This window comes from Gymnogyps californianus, chromosome 7 (genome assembly GCF_018139145.2).
Source record: "Gymnogyps californianus isolate 813 chromosome 7, ASM1813914v2, whole genome shotgun sequence".
Taxonomy (NCBI): Eukaryota; Metazoa; Chordata; class Aves; order Accipitriformes; family Cathartidae; genus Gymnogyps; species Gymnogyps californianus.
In genome coordinates, this window is record NC_059477.1 from 12,530,878 (window position 1) to 12,547,312 (window position 16,435).

Genomic DNA, 16,435 nt, shown 5'->3' on the forward strand with positions numbered 1-16,435 from the left:
CTGTTGTCTTCAGTCAAAACAGAATCAGCTCAGAGATGGTCAGTAAGCCCTTTCCAGGTTCTGAGGAACTTAAGGGACATTTTGCTGTCAACACTTGCGATGAAGGACATGATTTTGATGTTAACTGTGTGGCTTGCAGTCTGGGCGGCTGTGAGTCAGCGCAGAGGGCACCAGGGAGCAGGGAGGTGGGGGAGTGCCAGCTATTCCCAGCCAAGTGCTTTGCTCAGGGGTTGCTTTGCACAGGTTTTTTGTTAGCTGCAAAACAGATCTTTTCCTGCAGCTGGTCCTTTTACTCAGAAAAATGAAATGCAAGAAAATTCTGCGCTTTCTGCCTCATCTTTCTTCTCTTTGTTTTGTTTTTCTGGGACTCTCTGGACTGTACTGGAGTTACTAGCTGGTGCTGGTACACGAGGGGAATTGAGTTTTGTGACCAAAGGAGGACTAAGAAGTAAATGCCTGGACGTAGAGCTCTGATTTCCATCTCATGGCTGTGTATCAAGAATAAATAGTCCCCCAATTTCTTCAATGATGTGAGGTTTTCTTAGTATTGATTGTGCACTTCTGGGCTTCCAGCCAACCCTTTGATTTCAAACTTATCACCAGAAAACAGGCAGGCTCCTAGCGTGGAGGGGTTGACAGCAAGAGTCCATACATTTGTGGCTGTGCTTGCAAACTGTCTGCTAGATGTAAGTGCCTGAGAGAGACACAAGCAGCTGAACTGCTCAGCACATGGCTAACATGAAATTAATTGCATTATTTCTGAAAGCAAATTCCTGCTGCAACACAGTTACAGACAGTCGATGTCCACATTCATTGCTTTTGACAGCCTGATATAAGGTAATTTAATTTAAACGCCCAGATGAGAGGGAAGCAAGAGGCATTTTTTAAAAAAATGAAAATAAAAGCCCACTCTTTTTATACGTAAAATGCCTGCTTGAAGTAATAGATTAGTAGCCATACAGTGCAATTGATTTGCAAAAGCCCATGGATTTCAGTGGAGAGCTCTGTTTAAAGATCAATAGGGAACGCTATAGCATGAGTGCTTTTGCCACTTAGGTATTCAAGCAAGTGCTTGACGTTAATTCCTTCGCAGGCTTTGGTCTAGGGCCAGTAGGGTTTGGGAAGGCACTTGACTGTGTTTTAGAGAGCAAGCTGGCCATGTATGTCCTTCACCTTTATTTCATTAGGCAAATCCTGTAAGAGAATTACAAATGCAGACCCTCTTTCCTGAGTTGCCATGGCTGCACAAGGCAGCAATATACTCGCACTGGCAAGGCCAGCAGGCAGAATCAGTTCTAAGTATTTGCTTCTTTGCTAATTGCATGACTGTTTTTGAGGTTCTTCTTGTATGACGGAAGTGTTTTGTTCATTTCCACCTCCCAGGCTGCCCTCAAGGTCTGCGTTTGGCTGTGTCGCACGATTTGGGAATATACAAGTGGTGGGCTGGCAGTTTTTTGATAAACCGGGGAGCCTTGCCCAGTGTGGTGCCGAGGGGGCTGTCTCTCGGTATCCAGTGCGGCCATTTAGATTTTAACTGCACCTTTCCAACAGCTGGAAAAGAAGGTGAAAAATGCCACGGGTGTTTTTCAAGGGAGTGCCACACCGGCAGAGGCAGCCGGCATTCTCTCTTCCCAACGGCTCACATCACTGCCTTGTGCTCTGGGATTGACTGCTTGGCTGTGCAATGAACTGTCACTAGCCTCCTAGAAAACTAACCAGGCTAACACAGAACACCTCTGTAGATCCCTGTTTAATCATCCTCTCCAATGCAGACCTTTGGGGTGAGACCCAAATGGCAAATGAAATCAGTTTAAAAGTTTTGGGGTTTGCGTGGGACAGTCTAATAATGAACAACTGGCAGATTGGTCTAGTTTGGGAGTTTAAATATAAGTAGTTAAAATCATATGGAACTGGTTTTCAGGTAACCTGGATATTGTCCTTAACACACCAGATTTACAATTTTAGCATCAGGCTCCATCCCTGGGTCAGAGTACTCGTCTGCAGTCACAAAACCATTGGGTGTGTTAACAGAGTAGTCCAGCCCGTGGCCATGATGAGTAATCACACTAGAGCCACGAGTGAGGTTAGGATTTGGTACATATTACAAGTTAGGGCCACTCTGAATCCTACTTTATTTTGTTCGTTATTTATTTATTCTATTTATTGTCATTTATTTATTCATTTTTATTGACCTCTTCTATGTCCCTTTGCTATGGTATCTGAACATCTACTATAGTTGCAGAGATCCATGCCTCGAAGATGACTGGACTAACTGGAACCTGCTAGGTGCTTGGGGCAAGCCAGGGCCGAATGCGCTCTGTGGAGGGGCCGTAATCCAGATTCCTGCCCGCTCTCCGTTCAACTGCTGAGAGCCCCTTCTGCTTTTGGACAGGGAGCTCCTGGCCAGGTTGCTTTGTAGTTGCCATGTGAATTTTAGCAACCAGCTGGAGTAATGCTGGGGTTGTTCTCTCGCTCTTACAACTGACTGCACTGGAAAAGAGACCGTGCTTTGTAAATGGTATTTGCAGAGATGGTTACCCCTTAGCTCTTCACCTAGCAGTTGTCCTGAAGTTAGGTGCTTGCTGGCAGGAGGCTGCTGGCTGGGACGTATCACCTTAGGGCTGTGTGTCTTGGCAAGTTGGTGAGTGCCCTCGAGGCTGCCAGCATTGCTTGCAGGTGTGGTTTCATTTCTGAGACTCGTGCAAATATCGGGTGTGAACAGGAAATTTTTCCCTGCATACGTAGTAAAACAGTTGGGAAATACAGTGCAGCCCAGGCTGGTTCTGCGCTCCCGGTGTTTTTTCTGGGGAAACGAGCTTGAGTTTCTTTCTGCTCTCTGAACCCGCTCAGCCCCCTGCGTAACGAGAGACAGGCAGGAAAGCCTGGAGCCGGCATCCATACGGCTGGTTCATGAAGTAAACGGAGAAAGGATCAAGTGAGGGGTAATCTGGGTTAGATACAGAAATACTAGGAGATTGTTCCTGTTAACTATTCCTCCTCCTTCTTTCTGTCTTCTTCCTCATCCTTGCTGTCCTAGGTGTCCCAGCTGCTGGCTACGATGCGTTGAGCAGATCAGCCGTAGTGCTTCTGACCTCATTGCTTGGTACAAGCTCTGATTCAGTTTTAACACTCACCTAAAAACTCACGTTCACCTTGTTTTTATCATGTAACCTTGTGTCAAAGCTGCACACGACAATCTATTCCACAATAGTTTCTCTTTCCTGCTCTTGCTTACAGAGATTAACACTTCATATAATGGTGACCGGCTTTCCCTGGGTGGATATTTTCTTTTTCATACATCTCAGATCTGTTCTCTATGTGATAGAATTGATTCTCAGCTCTGTTTCCTTCTTGCAAATTTTTTGCTAGACCCTGCTCTGGGAAATGGGAGAGAAGGTCTCTGGCTGTCAGTAACATGCTGATACACCAAAATGAGATGCTCAGTTTGACGTCTGAAATTACTCGCAAATACTGAGAAACGCAGTGACTCAGGCCCCAGCGAGGACTCGGTGGGATCGCCTGATTTATTCAGTGGCAAAGCTGTTGCTGGTTTCAGCCAAGTAGAAACAAGCTCTTGCATTTGGTTCAGAACTGGGTATGTGGGAAGCTACCCCCAAAACCCAGACCTTGAATGATACACCAGTAACACAAGGAGTGCCATTTAAGTGCCATCTTTTATATTCGTGGCCTTTTCATTTTCCTGACAGGAAGTGAATTTCTGCTATGCAAGGGTTCAAAATAAATTGGCAAGTAACGTTTGGCCCCTGCTTTTCCTGTGAGGCAACTCATTTTTGCAATCCTTTATTTTTCAGTGTGCGAGAAGTGATTATACGCTTTGTGTATAATCTTTGTGTACCGTAGTTTTTCATGCCAACGTGTGCATTATGTTCTCTATCATAGGGAATAAAGCAAAGCTCTTGACAAACTATACGCAGTAATAATGAAAAGGGTGGGTTTTTAAAGTCTGCATTGATACAGAAATACACTGTATGTTTCTGGAGTACTTTGTTCTGAAATGTAGATGTATCATAATCAAATTCATATCAATTGTTCCCACATTTAACTTTGAAGGAGGCATGGAAAAAGATCTGCTTTTTGTAATAAGTTTGACATAGCAGTCTAATCATTTCATTAATGATTTCCTCCTCAGGATTACATTTTCAAAGCCATGTACGATTGTTTAATTGTGTGCTTCCTTGTTAATATTAAACACAATTTAAGTCCCACTGTGACACTTTGAAAATGCACCCCTTGTGGTACATGCTGCCTCCACACAGAGTATCCCAATATCACAGCAGCTCTCCGGCATTTCTGCTTTCCAAGTCCCTTGGCACAGACTATCGATGCCATTACCTTACACGTGTTACCCCTGACATGTGGAGCGACACAATGCTTGCGGTTGTTTTGTTTGGCCGTGTCTGGCTTTTTCAGCCGGCCACTGGTGGCCTCTGGAGATTTTACTTTGTGATTAAATAATAATGTAAGAACTTGTTTCTTTGAGAAAAAGTTAAAAAATAACAGTAATATCATGAGCGTGATGTGGCATGGGCGGTAAGACCTCTGTTATTTATTGTTTGTTTACTCAGCCCTTGAGGAGTGGAGAGGAAAGCTCCCATAATGTGCTGTCAGAGAATGTGCCTGCCAGGAGATAAGCAACCGTCTGCTTTAGCAAGCAGCAGATTACAAAATGGCCTTCGCAGCCACTGTTTCAGCCTCCCAGAAAACACGGCCAGTTTTGGACGCCGGGAAGGCCCTATTGCTCAACACGGGGTTTTCCACTTTGCCTGTAGTAAAGCAGGGTGCTCGTGTGGGGCAACCTGTCAGTGCAGTTCACTTCTGCACGGGCCGAGTGGTGGCCTTCAGCGTCGTCTGCAGCCGCATCATGCTGGTGCGGGCAGCTGCCGACACGGGGGCTTCAGGTCCTGCCTGTGTGATAGCCGGGGTCCCCAGTACTGGTGGGTGCCCAGAACTAGCAGTGGATCGTGACCTACATGTGGCAGGGTGTTTTCTAGAAAGCATAGGAATAGAAATAGTAATTATTAATGTACGTACCCCTGCCCGTATATTTATATTTATGTAGAAATATACATGCAACGTATAAAAAAAAAATTATATTGTGGAGTCAAACACAAAATGGTGCCACTTACCTAACCCACCCTGTTCTCTCATTTCCCCAACTTCAGAGTCTGTGTTGTTGTTGGATATAATGAGCTGTCGTCTTGACTCATAAAAACTTCGGAGTTTGATTTGGCAAAAAAATTAAATAATATAAAACAACGTACAGAATTCGTCCCATCTGTGGCCATTGCCAGTGTCTGTCTAGAACTATTTATGCTTCTTAAAGCCTTTCATGGGTTGCCACTGAAACTGAGCAATATTTAAAGCCATGTCAGATTATCCCTGTTTTCTAAGTATTATTAGCCTGTCAAGGTAAAGGCTTATAATCTTACAGTTGCTTGACAAGCTGCATTATTTGTACTGTAATGTTAATTTGTGCTGAGGCTCCGCGGTTAGTTGTAGTTAGGTGTATGAAACCTGACATTTAATGTTCCCTAACTCTAAATAAAAACAGGCCCCTTGATCAGTTTTTCAAGTAGAACACTCGATTAACCTCTTCTGGCTTAATTTAGTGTCCTGCCAAATGCTGACTTTAACGTTTCTCACAAGTATTTATTTTCAGGAAGGCTGATGATATCAATAGCAGAAGGGAGATAGATGGATAGATGCCGAAGTGGACCACCGTGATCTCTCTTTGTCTGGAAGAGAGACGATTTGTTTGTAAGGGCAAAGAGGATTGCTCTGTGCACAGAAATGATCACAATGACTGATTTATGAAGGTTGTTTCAATGCAATCATACTTTTAAAGTTTACTCCAGCTTCTGTCCAGTATTTAGTTAGTTAAGGTGTTGACACAATTTTGCTGACATTTTTCTTAAGTGGATTATGCTTACAGCCAGTTTTTCAAAGCAAACAGATGGCTTTTCAAACAGAGCATGCCCACAGATTATTTTTTTTATGATGTCTCTAGAATTATGACAGCTCTGTCAGAGGGGGCTGGTTTGTCGTTAATTTTCTTGTGACAGATGATTCAAAATCATTTCTGCTCCTTCAGCTTGCTCAAACGAACCAGCTGTTTAAAAATAAAAAATACAAGGAGACTAAGACATAAATCAATTGGTCTGTACATGAATGGAATTGCACTATTTTGATAAGTCCATTTCTGTTTTTAGATCACTGTAAAACAAGAATGTCTTCAAAATATTGGAAGTATGCTCAGGAGGAGTGTTTTTCTTCTTGGAACCTGAAGACGTTGTGCATTGCCTCAGACGAAATCTGTAACCTAAACTGCCTGGTTACTTAAATGTGAAATCAGAATATGCATAAGGGAGAGCGGGTGGCTCAGCACCTTCACACAGGGTGTGAAGTCCCTTGGCTTCTGGCAACTTCAGATACAAGTCTTGGCAGGGTGGACTCAGGCTGTCGTCCTCCAAGCAGGGGTGTATCAAATCCCGAATAGCTTCCCTTAAATGAGCGTCTCAGAGAGTCCTTAGGCAAAGACACAGTTTGTGGGCCACCCTGAGAAAGATTTCCATGCTTTGCCCTCACCCTGAGAAGGAAGAGGAGATATGAAGAAGGCAACATAGACTCAACTGAAGCTCTTTTTTTGTCAGCTTAGGGAGCTGTATCCATCTTGTGCTGCTGCATGACGGGAAATCCTCCTCCGTGCACGGTGTGGGTGAGTGCTCCCACTGCCTGGGGAGACGCTGGCCATGCCGCAGCAGAGGACAGGCTTCTAGAAGTCTTTCCCCAGATACCCCAACTAAGGGGACACTAGGTGCTTCAGGGTACTGGGCCTTCATTGTCATCATTTTACCCCTCTGTTGCACTGGCTCTCCCAGGTTTTGGGCTTAGTTGTTCTTGGTGCTGTAGGGATGTCTACTTTGAGTTGCTTCTTGTGCTAAGGGGATTTTTCTGTTCTTGTGCATCAATACATAGTGCCAGGTTTTGACTTAGAGAAGTTAAGGCTGCAAAGCATCGTCACCGATTTTGTCTGCTTGTCGGTGCAGCCTTTGGCGTCTTCAGTCCCGTATGCATAATAAGAAAAAGCAGCAGCCCCAGTGCAGCCAGGTCTATTTCATCCTAAAAACAAACTATGTAAAACTGCATTTGTGTATTGAAGGATCTACCACACTTTTTGATAACATTATCACGTCATTAATGATACTGCTGTTGGATATCTTTGCTTATGCTGCAGTGTGTTGTCCCTATCACTACAGCACCGGCACAATTCCTGTGCCATTTGCAGACGGGGAGGGAGACTGGGGCACGCCAGTTGCTTAAGGCAGCTACGGGGCTCCTGCATTCCTGCCCACTGCCTTTAACCATAAGCTCAACCTCTGTCCTAAAAGCAAGATCACAGCTATGTGAAATATGTGCTGCATAAATTATTCTTGTTTTGTTTTTTTCAAACCATGTCTGCTCGCTGGATCCCAAGCTATTTGTCTGTGTATTCCCATGACTGTCATGCTGCTGAGATACAAATCTCTTCAAGAGAGCTTCATATCAAATAGCACAGAGCCGCTCGCGCAGTCCCAGTACTTTTTGTTATTCTCGCATTGAGTTGGATTCCCAGCATCTGGGTAGCGATTTGCATTGTTCAGCAGGGACAAATTCATGTCACCAGGAGATGAGGCAATCACGTTCTCAGGCGCGGGCTGCCATCCCTGGATGACGTGGTTTCCCACGTGGTGTTTACCAGTGCAGCAGGACTTGCAAGCCACCATTGTTTCTTCGTTGTGAACATTGTTTACGGGGGCTCAGGCGGTGCAAGTCCGGTGCCAGGCGCTGGCAAAAAGGGATCTGTGCTCATCAGTGTGGGATAAATCCTTCTTCTTAGCTCTGGGGAAAGGGAGAGCAGAGAGATGCTCCCACTGCTGGAAGGTGTTGTGCTGTGACTTGTCCAGGACATCTGGTTTGTTTTGAAAACTGAAGGAGGGTCGGTGATCAGTCACCCCTCCAGTGTGCCCCAGGTCCTGCTGTAATATCTGTTGTCTCCTCTGAGACCCCGCGAAGCATCTGTGGTTTGCAGGAGGTCAGGTTAGGTTGCAGGGATGCGAATGTGACATTTCAGTCAGCAGAGGTATTCCTTCTGAATATGCGTATAACCAGCTGCAGCGGGTGGTGTAATTTAAGCTGTACTTTGGGTGACATTAGGAGAAGAGCAGCTCAAGTTCATAGCGATACTGAATTTTAATAACCAGATGCATCTCCTGGCTTTTATTTATTTGTATCCTCTAGCACTAGAATCTTGTCGCTTCTCAGCACTTGAGATATCAATATTGCATAAATATTCATTTTGGCATTTCTGAACACCAACTCCTTAATACAAATCTCATGTAACACGTTTTTCCTGATAGTTACAAATTAGATTGACATGCTGTTAGTCACCTCACCTTTACATGCTCTGAGAAGATACAGAAGCAGGCCTTTGCTCATGAAGTCTCTCGTTCCCATTTGCCTGCTCGAAGGTCCCAAACAAAATGGTTCAGATGGATTCACTGTAGCGCTACATGATGTGTTTCATACAGGCGCGCAGCTTGGCCTGCCTCTGCTAAAGGAGGCCCCAAGGCTGGGTAGCAAATGCGGGTGCAAGGAAGGGTGGGTAACCAGGGTCTCACAGCTCATAGGGGACCCCCGGCTGGGGACATGCAGCCATTGCCATGTGGGATCTGATGCCAGGGCGCAAGGACAGAGCAGTGGCACGGGGAGGGGGGTACCAGGTGCCCTTGCTGCCCCGTCCCTGGCAGGTCCTTGCTGTTGACTGCGGAAGAGGAAATGCCTTCCCCGCACGCTCCTTAAGGCCAGGCCCAAATTACCTCCCAGGGGGTGACCTGGAAGCGGGGGGAGTCTGGTGCCTGTCCTGCTCACCCTGCCCACTGTGCTGGCTGCTGCCTTCCTCACTGAGCTGGGTGCTGGGCTGCAGAAGGGGCTTCAGCCCCTTCCCTGGGGGCTGGCATTCACGAGTGGCAGAGGGGATTTGAGACAGGACCCGGGACCTGTTCCACGGCACCGAACAATGTGGCAGAGACACAAGAGCAGTATTGCCGCTTTCAGTCCAGAGCGATGTGTGCGATCCCTGACTCTCTCCTGCGTGTCTGTCTGCATCCTCAGGGCCAAGGAGATCTCCTGAAGAACGCCAAGAACGAAGCCCTGGAGAACATGAAGCAGATCCAGCTGGCGTGCCTGTCGTGCGGACTGAGCAAAACTGGAAGCGGGCACGCGGACGCCAAGTCAAAACGGTGCCTGGAGGCAATACAGGAGAAGGATACCGGAGATGAGAACGGGAGGCTGTGAGGGGAGGCAGAGCTGTCGCATTTGTCACAGATTTCAATAACTCTAAACTATTTTTTTAAAGCATTTAAAAATTCACACAGGAATGCCCTCTACAGGGTGTTGATAGTATTAAAATCCTCACAATGTCAGTATTTTAATGCAGTTAATTTATCTAAGTTAAACTCTGGTAGTGAGATTTCTAATGAAGCCAAGCTGTCTGTATGCAAGTGCGTGTGTGTGTGCGCACATGCAAATCCTGTAGACGCCCTTTCATACATTACATTAGCCATTTGCTAATTTATTCCTTTGTCATCTTTGAATAGGCCTGTTCATTCTGAAGATCAAAACAAATAGAGAGTACTTGTATCAGTTTTGTGCTTTATTTTACTCTCCAGCTTTTATCATTTAACTTACAGGTTACATTACTGTTACGCTGTTTAAACAAACGAACAAAATACAACAACAAATGTCACCGACAGCTGTTTTTGTGAGGGCAAAAACAGTGGTTTGCTGCAGATCCTGAACGTGATTTTTAATGAACGATTCAAACCAAGTAAACAAGATGTTAAATGGTCAGAGTTGCTGGATAGATTACGATTAGATTTGAGGTGTATATTTCACTGAATTTTAGCAAACTGCTCTTCGGGATACACCCAGATAGCACGTACTAATGTAAGAACTAGCTGATTTATTTCATTCCAGTAAATCATTGCTACCTTGTAGATCTGCAGGACAGCTACAGTCTTTGCTGATAGGCATTAACTCGTGTAGTAATGAACATAGCTAGTCAGCCCCGTAGTTACGAGGAGAGCTGTGAATATCCTTCGGTGATCATGAACTCTGAAGGTGAGCTTCAGGCCGTTCTGAAACACCCAGTGGTGCCAGTATTGGAAGGAAGGTTTTACAGATTTCACAAACTGTGAGCTTTACTGCAAGAGGTGTGAGAGGTCAGATCTTGCTTGCTGCCTTCTGCTTAGATGTTGAAGTCAGTTGGATGAAGCACGCAGGATCTGGCCTTACGTTGTTGTGGTTAAGAATCATGCTGGGCTAGAAATTTGAAGCAAGGCTGCAGAACTGCTACAGATGTAGTGTAGAGAAATTGCTTCGGAAAAAACAGGGTACCAGCATTTTTGTGCAGCAGTGACAAATATCCTGACACGACACATGTTTAGGGTAGTTCTGAGAACTGGATGCCTCTTTGTGCCGCTGTAGAAAGGAAACGGAGAATGTCACGAAGCAATGCATCCTCGTCCCTCCCAGTGTCCAGCTCATGTACGCTCACAACATTCATTTCAATCGTTTAAGTACTGTGCTTGAGTGTAGTATTTGTGTTACCTATAACAGGACTAAGTGTTTTATGGTTATAAAAAAGACTGTATTTATTTAAAGCATTGCTTTTATTTTGAAAAGCTACTTTTTAAATTAATTTGATTAACAAATATGCTAATTTTCTGAACTTAACAAAAAGTAATTGCTGAAAGTTTGACCATTGGAGAATCTTATATAGCTATTGTGTTAAGTTATTTTTGACTTCTTAATAACACTATTATGTTCATGTTGCACATTACTGAGAGAGTAAAGCTATGAAACAACTTTGACCCATGTTTTTAAAGTGATTTAACACAGAAGGTAACCAGTGAAACTTGGATAAAGGTGGGTTAGAGTGAGTAAGTTGCTTCAGAGAAGGTCCTGCTCTAATAGGAACTGTATTATTGCAGAGGTTGTAACTCAGATGCCTTAAATACCATTTCAGCAGAACTTGCCATACTTGTTCAGATCCAGCCCTAAATCCTCTGTTTATCTCTCCATTAGATCATGAGTGTGTATTCAGCCTTCACTGGGGTCTGGAGAGGGGTGTCTTTTGTGTTTCAGGCAAGGCATAAAGCCCAGATCGATGGTGTAAGTGTGCACGTTCACGTTTTGCCCTCCTGGGTTACCTTCCTGATTTCATCATGGGTTTTGTTGATATGAAAAACAGCACTTGGCCTTCAGTATTTACAGCTAGGGAGGATGGAAACTGTTAACCTAGCACCTCCAATTGTGAAGGATCAGCCTTCGGAAAGATCTCTCTCGGAAGGGAGAGCTTGCTTCAGGAAGGGTGAGTGGCTTGCCTCTTGGTGCTTCATTTAAACCTAGAAATAGCTTGATTTTCTCAATTTAAAAGGCTATCCTTATGTCTGTACAGGAACTGCTGGCAAAATACCTTCTAGTCCTCCTTCCTTCTCTGACGTTATAAACAAACGAACATAAAATTACATAGAGGAGGGCTTGCTTTCTGTGCTCACATGGAAAGGGGTGCCACGTAGCCCTCACTCGGTATGTATTTGCAGAACCAGAAGATGGTGGCTGGACAGAAATGCCGTAGGATGCATGCACACACCTTTCATGCCATGTTTAGCATTCATGTCATGTCCTGCGCCAAGGTCATGCTGCGTGGCTTTCTGTGCCAAAATACAGGGAGTAGAAAACCTCGGGCACCCTAGATTACCCCAAGCAGCTGGGGCTGCTCCTGGTGCTGGTGCCCACAGCCCCGCAGCTGGAGCAGCTCCACCCTCCCTCCTGCATGAAGAGAGGGCGGGCAGCAAAAGCTCGTCTCACCTTCCTGTGCGCCCCTTTGAAGTAACTGGGAGTGGAAGTGGATGCTAAAGCGGCAGTCAGCATAATAAAAATTCAGCCTTGAAGTAGAACACATGGAAAAATCATATCCAGCATCAACAGCAACAGCATACGGGGGACTGGCTGCCTGGCCTTTCAGGAAGTGTTTCATGACATGTCTGGCTTCTGGCAGTGGCACAACAACCTTCTCCGGGCCCTGTGCTGGTGCGATTTGCCTGATGTCCCACCTGACTGTGTGGATATTATCTATATCACTTCTGGGGAAGTGATGTCAGGAAAGGGTTACACGTATTTGCAGTTGTTTATGGTGTGTTTTAGCAACTAGAAATCAGAGAAGCTCTCAGGGACTGGCGTGGGGAGGTGTCTGCCAGAGGGAGTACAGGAGTGAATCTACCTGGATTGTTGTTCCAGCTCTGCCACCAAGTCCTACATCTTTGCAGTATTTATTTTCCATGTGTCATTTTCTCATCTGTAAGATAAGACTGATGATGTTTTCCTTTCCAGGCCAGATTAGGTTACACATTTCTGAAACCCTTTGAGTGTGCTGGTGCCCTCAGGAGAACATCCAGGCACTGTGTTTGGGCTGCCCTGTAACACCAGTGTCTGCCAAGTCCTTCCACCGCTGGTGAGCGCAGGTGAGCCAGTGCACGCGAGGAGGGCTGAGCCGCGACCTCCTCCCCTCTCCTGAGGGCATCGGTTCCTCCAGTGCTCAGGGGTACGTTGTCCACGTGCTTGTGCGTCTGTCCCATACCAAACTGCATCCTTGGTCAAGCGTGGCAGAGGGGCAGCCACCTCAAAGGTGTTAAGTTCCTGCAGATTTCCCAAGCAAAGACGAGGCGGGTGGCTCAGAGAGGCCCCAGCAGCACCTTCCCTGGGGCACGAGGCTGCAGCATGACCTCTAGTTATGTGTTAGGCACCTGGGCCCACAAGAGAAAGGTGAATGCAGAGGTTTCACTTGGATTTTGCTTCTTATGTACATGAAGGAATCCAGCCATGAGGCACGGGAAGAGGCTGAATTAGTCCAGCTGTTCACAGACCTGATTAGTCTTAAATCATCGGCAATAGTTTTTACCAAATTTCATGTGCTGGCATGACCAGCAGGACCTTCTCCCTCCCTCTCCTGAGCTCAGCACGAGTTAGAACACCATGCTCTTCTGCTGCTTTCTGTATCATTTTTCATGCATTTTATTCCCTGTTTTTAAAGGGATAATGCAGCTTCCCAGTGCAAACAAGGTGAGAGTTTTGCGTGTTCCTCCTTCCGAGATTCATCTCCCAAAATAGATTGTTATCAGATAATTGCATGCACAGAGAGAGCTTTCCTGTATAATAATCCATCTTTTCCATCTATCTGTTCAGACTAAAACATTAGGTCGTAGCCTCCTTGGCCTCCGTCCCACTCCTGTAGTGATAGACAGCAGCCTCACGCAGGGGACTAACTCAGGAAGCTTCAGAAAAGAAAAAGGTGAGGGGGTCGCAGGAGCAATCTCTTCTTGCCTCCACTGCTTGCTGTGGGACTGAGCGTGGTGGCCCTGGCTCATATCGCAGCAGCAGTAGATGATGTACATGTTCAATAAATCTGAGCTTTACTTCTTGTAAAGTGTAGTGCTTAGCAGGGGAAAGGTGATTGTGAAGGATGAAAACATCTGGGCACAGTGAATGTGCATTTGGGAACAGAGCAAACACCAGGCACTGAAACGCCATCCCTTGTCAGCCCCTCTCACCTCCCTGGGCAGGCATGACAATCCAAAGGTTTCCATAATATTGGACCTGTACAATTGTCTCCAAATTGCCACACCAAGCACCAGGCTATATGTTTCCCCAGGCAGCTGGTGAGTACTGCCGGGATGCATTTCCCAGGTCCAAAGCGTGAGTGCTGTTTTGAGACTATTCTGGCACGGTCCCTTCAAGTTGCCTTTGCACAGACTCGGGCTGAGCAGTCTTGCATTTGCTATCCACAGCAGGTCTCTGAAAAAATGTTTCCTTTTTAAAATAATGTTGAGGAATATGTGAGTTCAGTAGCCGAGATGTGAGTGACTAGGCCAGAAATGTGACGCAAGCGCTGTCCCACCAGCTGTTTCTCTGCAACAGAGAGTACTGCATGAACATGCCCCCAGTCATGTTTTAAATGGGTCATGTTTTAAATGAGGATTTTCTACTGTCTTTGCTGATTTGAAACAGTTTATGAATAAATTACTTTTGCAGAAAATATTCATGGAGTAATTTCAGGAAAATGTGCAGAAATTAAAATCTCGACAGACAACGCATGAGCAGGAGGCAGTGTTACATTTGACAGCTGTTTGCTGTGCACAGCGCACACCGCCCTACTCTGGAAACCGAAAGAAAAATGAATGATTGCAAAGGCAAGTTTGAGTTATTGGTGGTGTTAGAAGTATTTTCCCTGTTAAACTGCACAGCAGGAACTCATTCATTTATTAAGACATGACTGTAATAGGGTTGGGAAGCAAATGTGATACTTGAGGCCAAAAGTAAGCGAGCATGGAGAGGAGGTGACGAGTCGGCATGTCACGTGTGGGGAGGGATGCTGGGTTGTGCGGGTCTGTGTGGGTAAGTGCTGGCCGAGAGCCCCCAGGAGGAGCCATCACCCTCGCTGCAGTGGTGGTGAAGAGCTGTTTGGGCAGGGAGCAGATTGGTAACCGGTGGGATTGGTTTCCACCAGCAGAAGTTTGCACAGACCTCAGTGAGGGCTGGGGGCACGGTGGCCGTGGGGATTGGTCCCATCCCTGCCCCATGGATTAGTGTGGTTGCGGGGTGGCTGTGGGAGAAACCCTCAGGGGACGGGAGGGTCCGTGGCTGCGGCCCTGGGACCTAGCGGCATTCCCGCCATCGGAGCCCTCCTGGAGCTGGGTGGGTTTGTGGCGGCTGGGGCTGCGGCACTGATGGTGCTGGATGCGAGCAGCTTGTCGCTGTGGCCCAGTGGGTAGGAGTACTGTTCAGCACCGTTTCTGGCTGCGGGTGTCAATCAGTTTCAAGTGACATCTCATTAAATCACCTCATTTGACTCTGGCATGCAAAATCACAAAATTGCTGTGCTTCAGTGGTATAATGTGCCACCAAGAGCATCGTAGATATTTCTGCTTGCTGTAATGTATCAAGTGTTATTTTTTGTAATACAAAACTTTTGATCTTTTTTGACCCAAAAGTATTAGTCCTTGAAGTCAACCTGACTGAATGCCTATAGTTCACTCTCAGTCTCTGAAGTGTATTTAATCAAGAGTTTAGAATATGGGAAGAGGTTGAATATGCCAGGTGAAGCATTAATTTTGGATGGCAGCTGAAAATGCAACTAAATGTGATACTAGGTATACAGGATGGAGATGAGATTAGAAGTAGACAAAGACTGGTATTAATCTGGCTTGTCTGGAAGCACGTATGGGGAGAATGGAGGAATACAGATGAATTATTTGTATGCTTCCTCAGATAGGGTCTGGTGGACCAGCTACACATAATACAATTAGAAACGAGATACAAATTATGATTCAGACAGCAGGAGTTGCTATGATTATTTATGATGCTGATGGATGGAGAAGGGTACTGGCAGCAAAGCGCAGCGTGAGTTTTGCAGCTTTGCAGTTGCAGCATTAGCATGTCATGCGCAGGGGAGAGGGTGAGCGGCACTGCTGCTCCCTCCTGTGCAAAGCAAATAGGCCAAAGTATCGGTTGCTGCTGCCTTTCATAGCTGGGTTCTCCCAAAGTGAAAAATGCAGAAATAGAGCGTGCTGGAGAGGCAGAAACAAAGTATTGAAGAACATATTGATATTGGCAAGTCCATTGCTTGCTGGTGTTGATGTACTGTCCTTCCTGCCTTTGCCTTCAGGATTCATGGGCCCCAACTCAGCCGTGCTCTGCTGATTTGCAGCAGCCTTCCTGCACAAGGTGTTTCCAAAGCCAGGGCAGCACAGCTACAGCTGAGCCGCGCCACCAGCTCCCCCTCAGAACTGGAGGACATCTGGTTTGCTCCTTTCCTTTGTGCTCCTCAGTGGTCTCTAGGTTTTATGAGGTCCAAGCAGTGAGAAGGAAATTATTTGTGCAATGCTTTTGTGCGGGACTGGCGGGCATCCAGCCCAGGGCCACAGGGAGCCTTCTCTGGGATATGTGGGGCTGCCCTGGGCTGGCAGCAGCTTGCTGTGGGGCTGCTCACTCCGAGACCACCTGGTGAGGCCGGTTTTAGGAGGCTCAGACCAACTGCAGCGTGAGTGGGCTCAGCTCCCACCAAAGCCAAGCTGTAATTTCACCTGCTGATGCTATGACTACATTTCACCAGTATCTTGTCTGTAAGTAGCTGGGCGCACACACAGCCTGGTCTGTTGATTCCTGCTGAGGCCTGTCCCAGCCTCCCGGTGCTGGCTGCCTCACCAAGGCAAGCGGTACGTTGTCCCAACTCCTGAGCGGGAGGGTGGCAACACTGTTCCAGGACTGCCATTAGACTGTGGTTTGGAAACAGAGTTGTTTGGAGGTATTTGATGCA

The 16,435-nt window shown here is 46.3% G+C and overlaps 1 protein-coding gene across 1 annotated transcript in view; it reads left to right on the forward strand.

The window, feature by feature from the left end:
* PLCL1 (phospholipase C like 1 (inactive)) overlaps positions 1 to 10,931 on the forward strand; it is a 209,316-nt gene extending 198,385 nt beyond the window's left edge. Inside the window, exon 6 of the mRNA XM_050900429.1 lies at positions 9,172 to 10,931. Within this exon, the coding sequence (XP_050756386.1) occupies positions 9,172 to 9,354 (183 nt within the window). The 3' untranslated portion in view covers positions 9,355 to 10,931. The remainder of the gene's footprint in view (positions 1 to 9,171) is intronic.
* Positions 10,932 to 16,435: the final 5,504 nt, after the last annotated feature.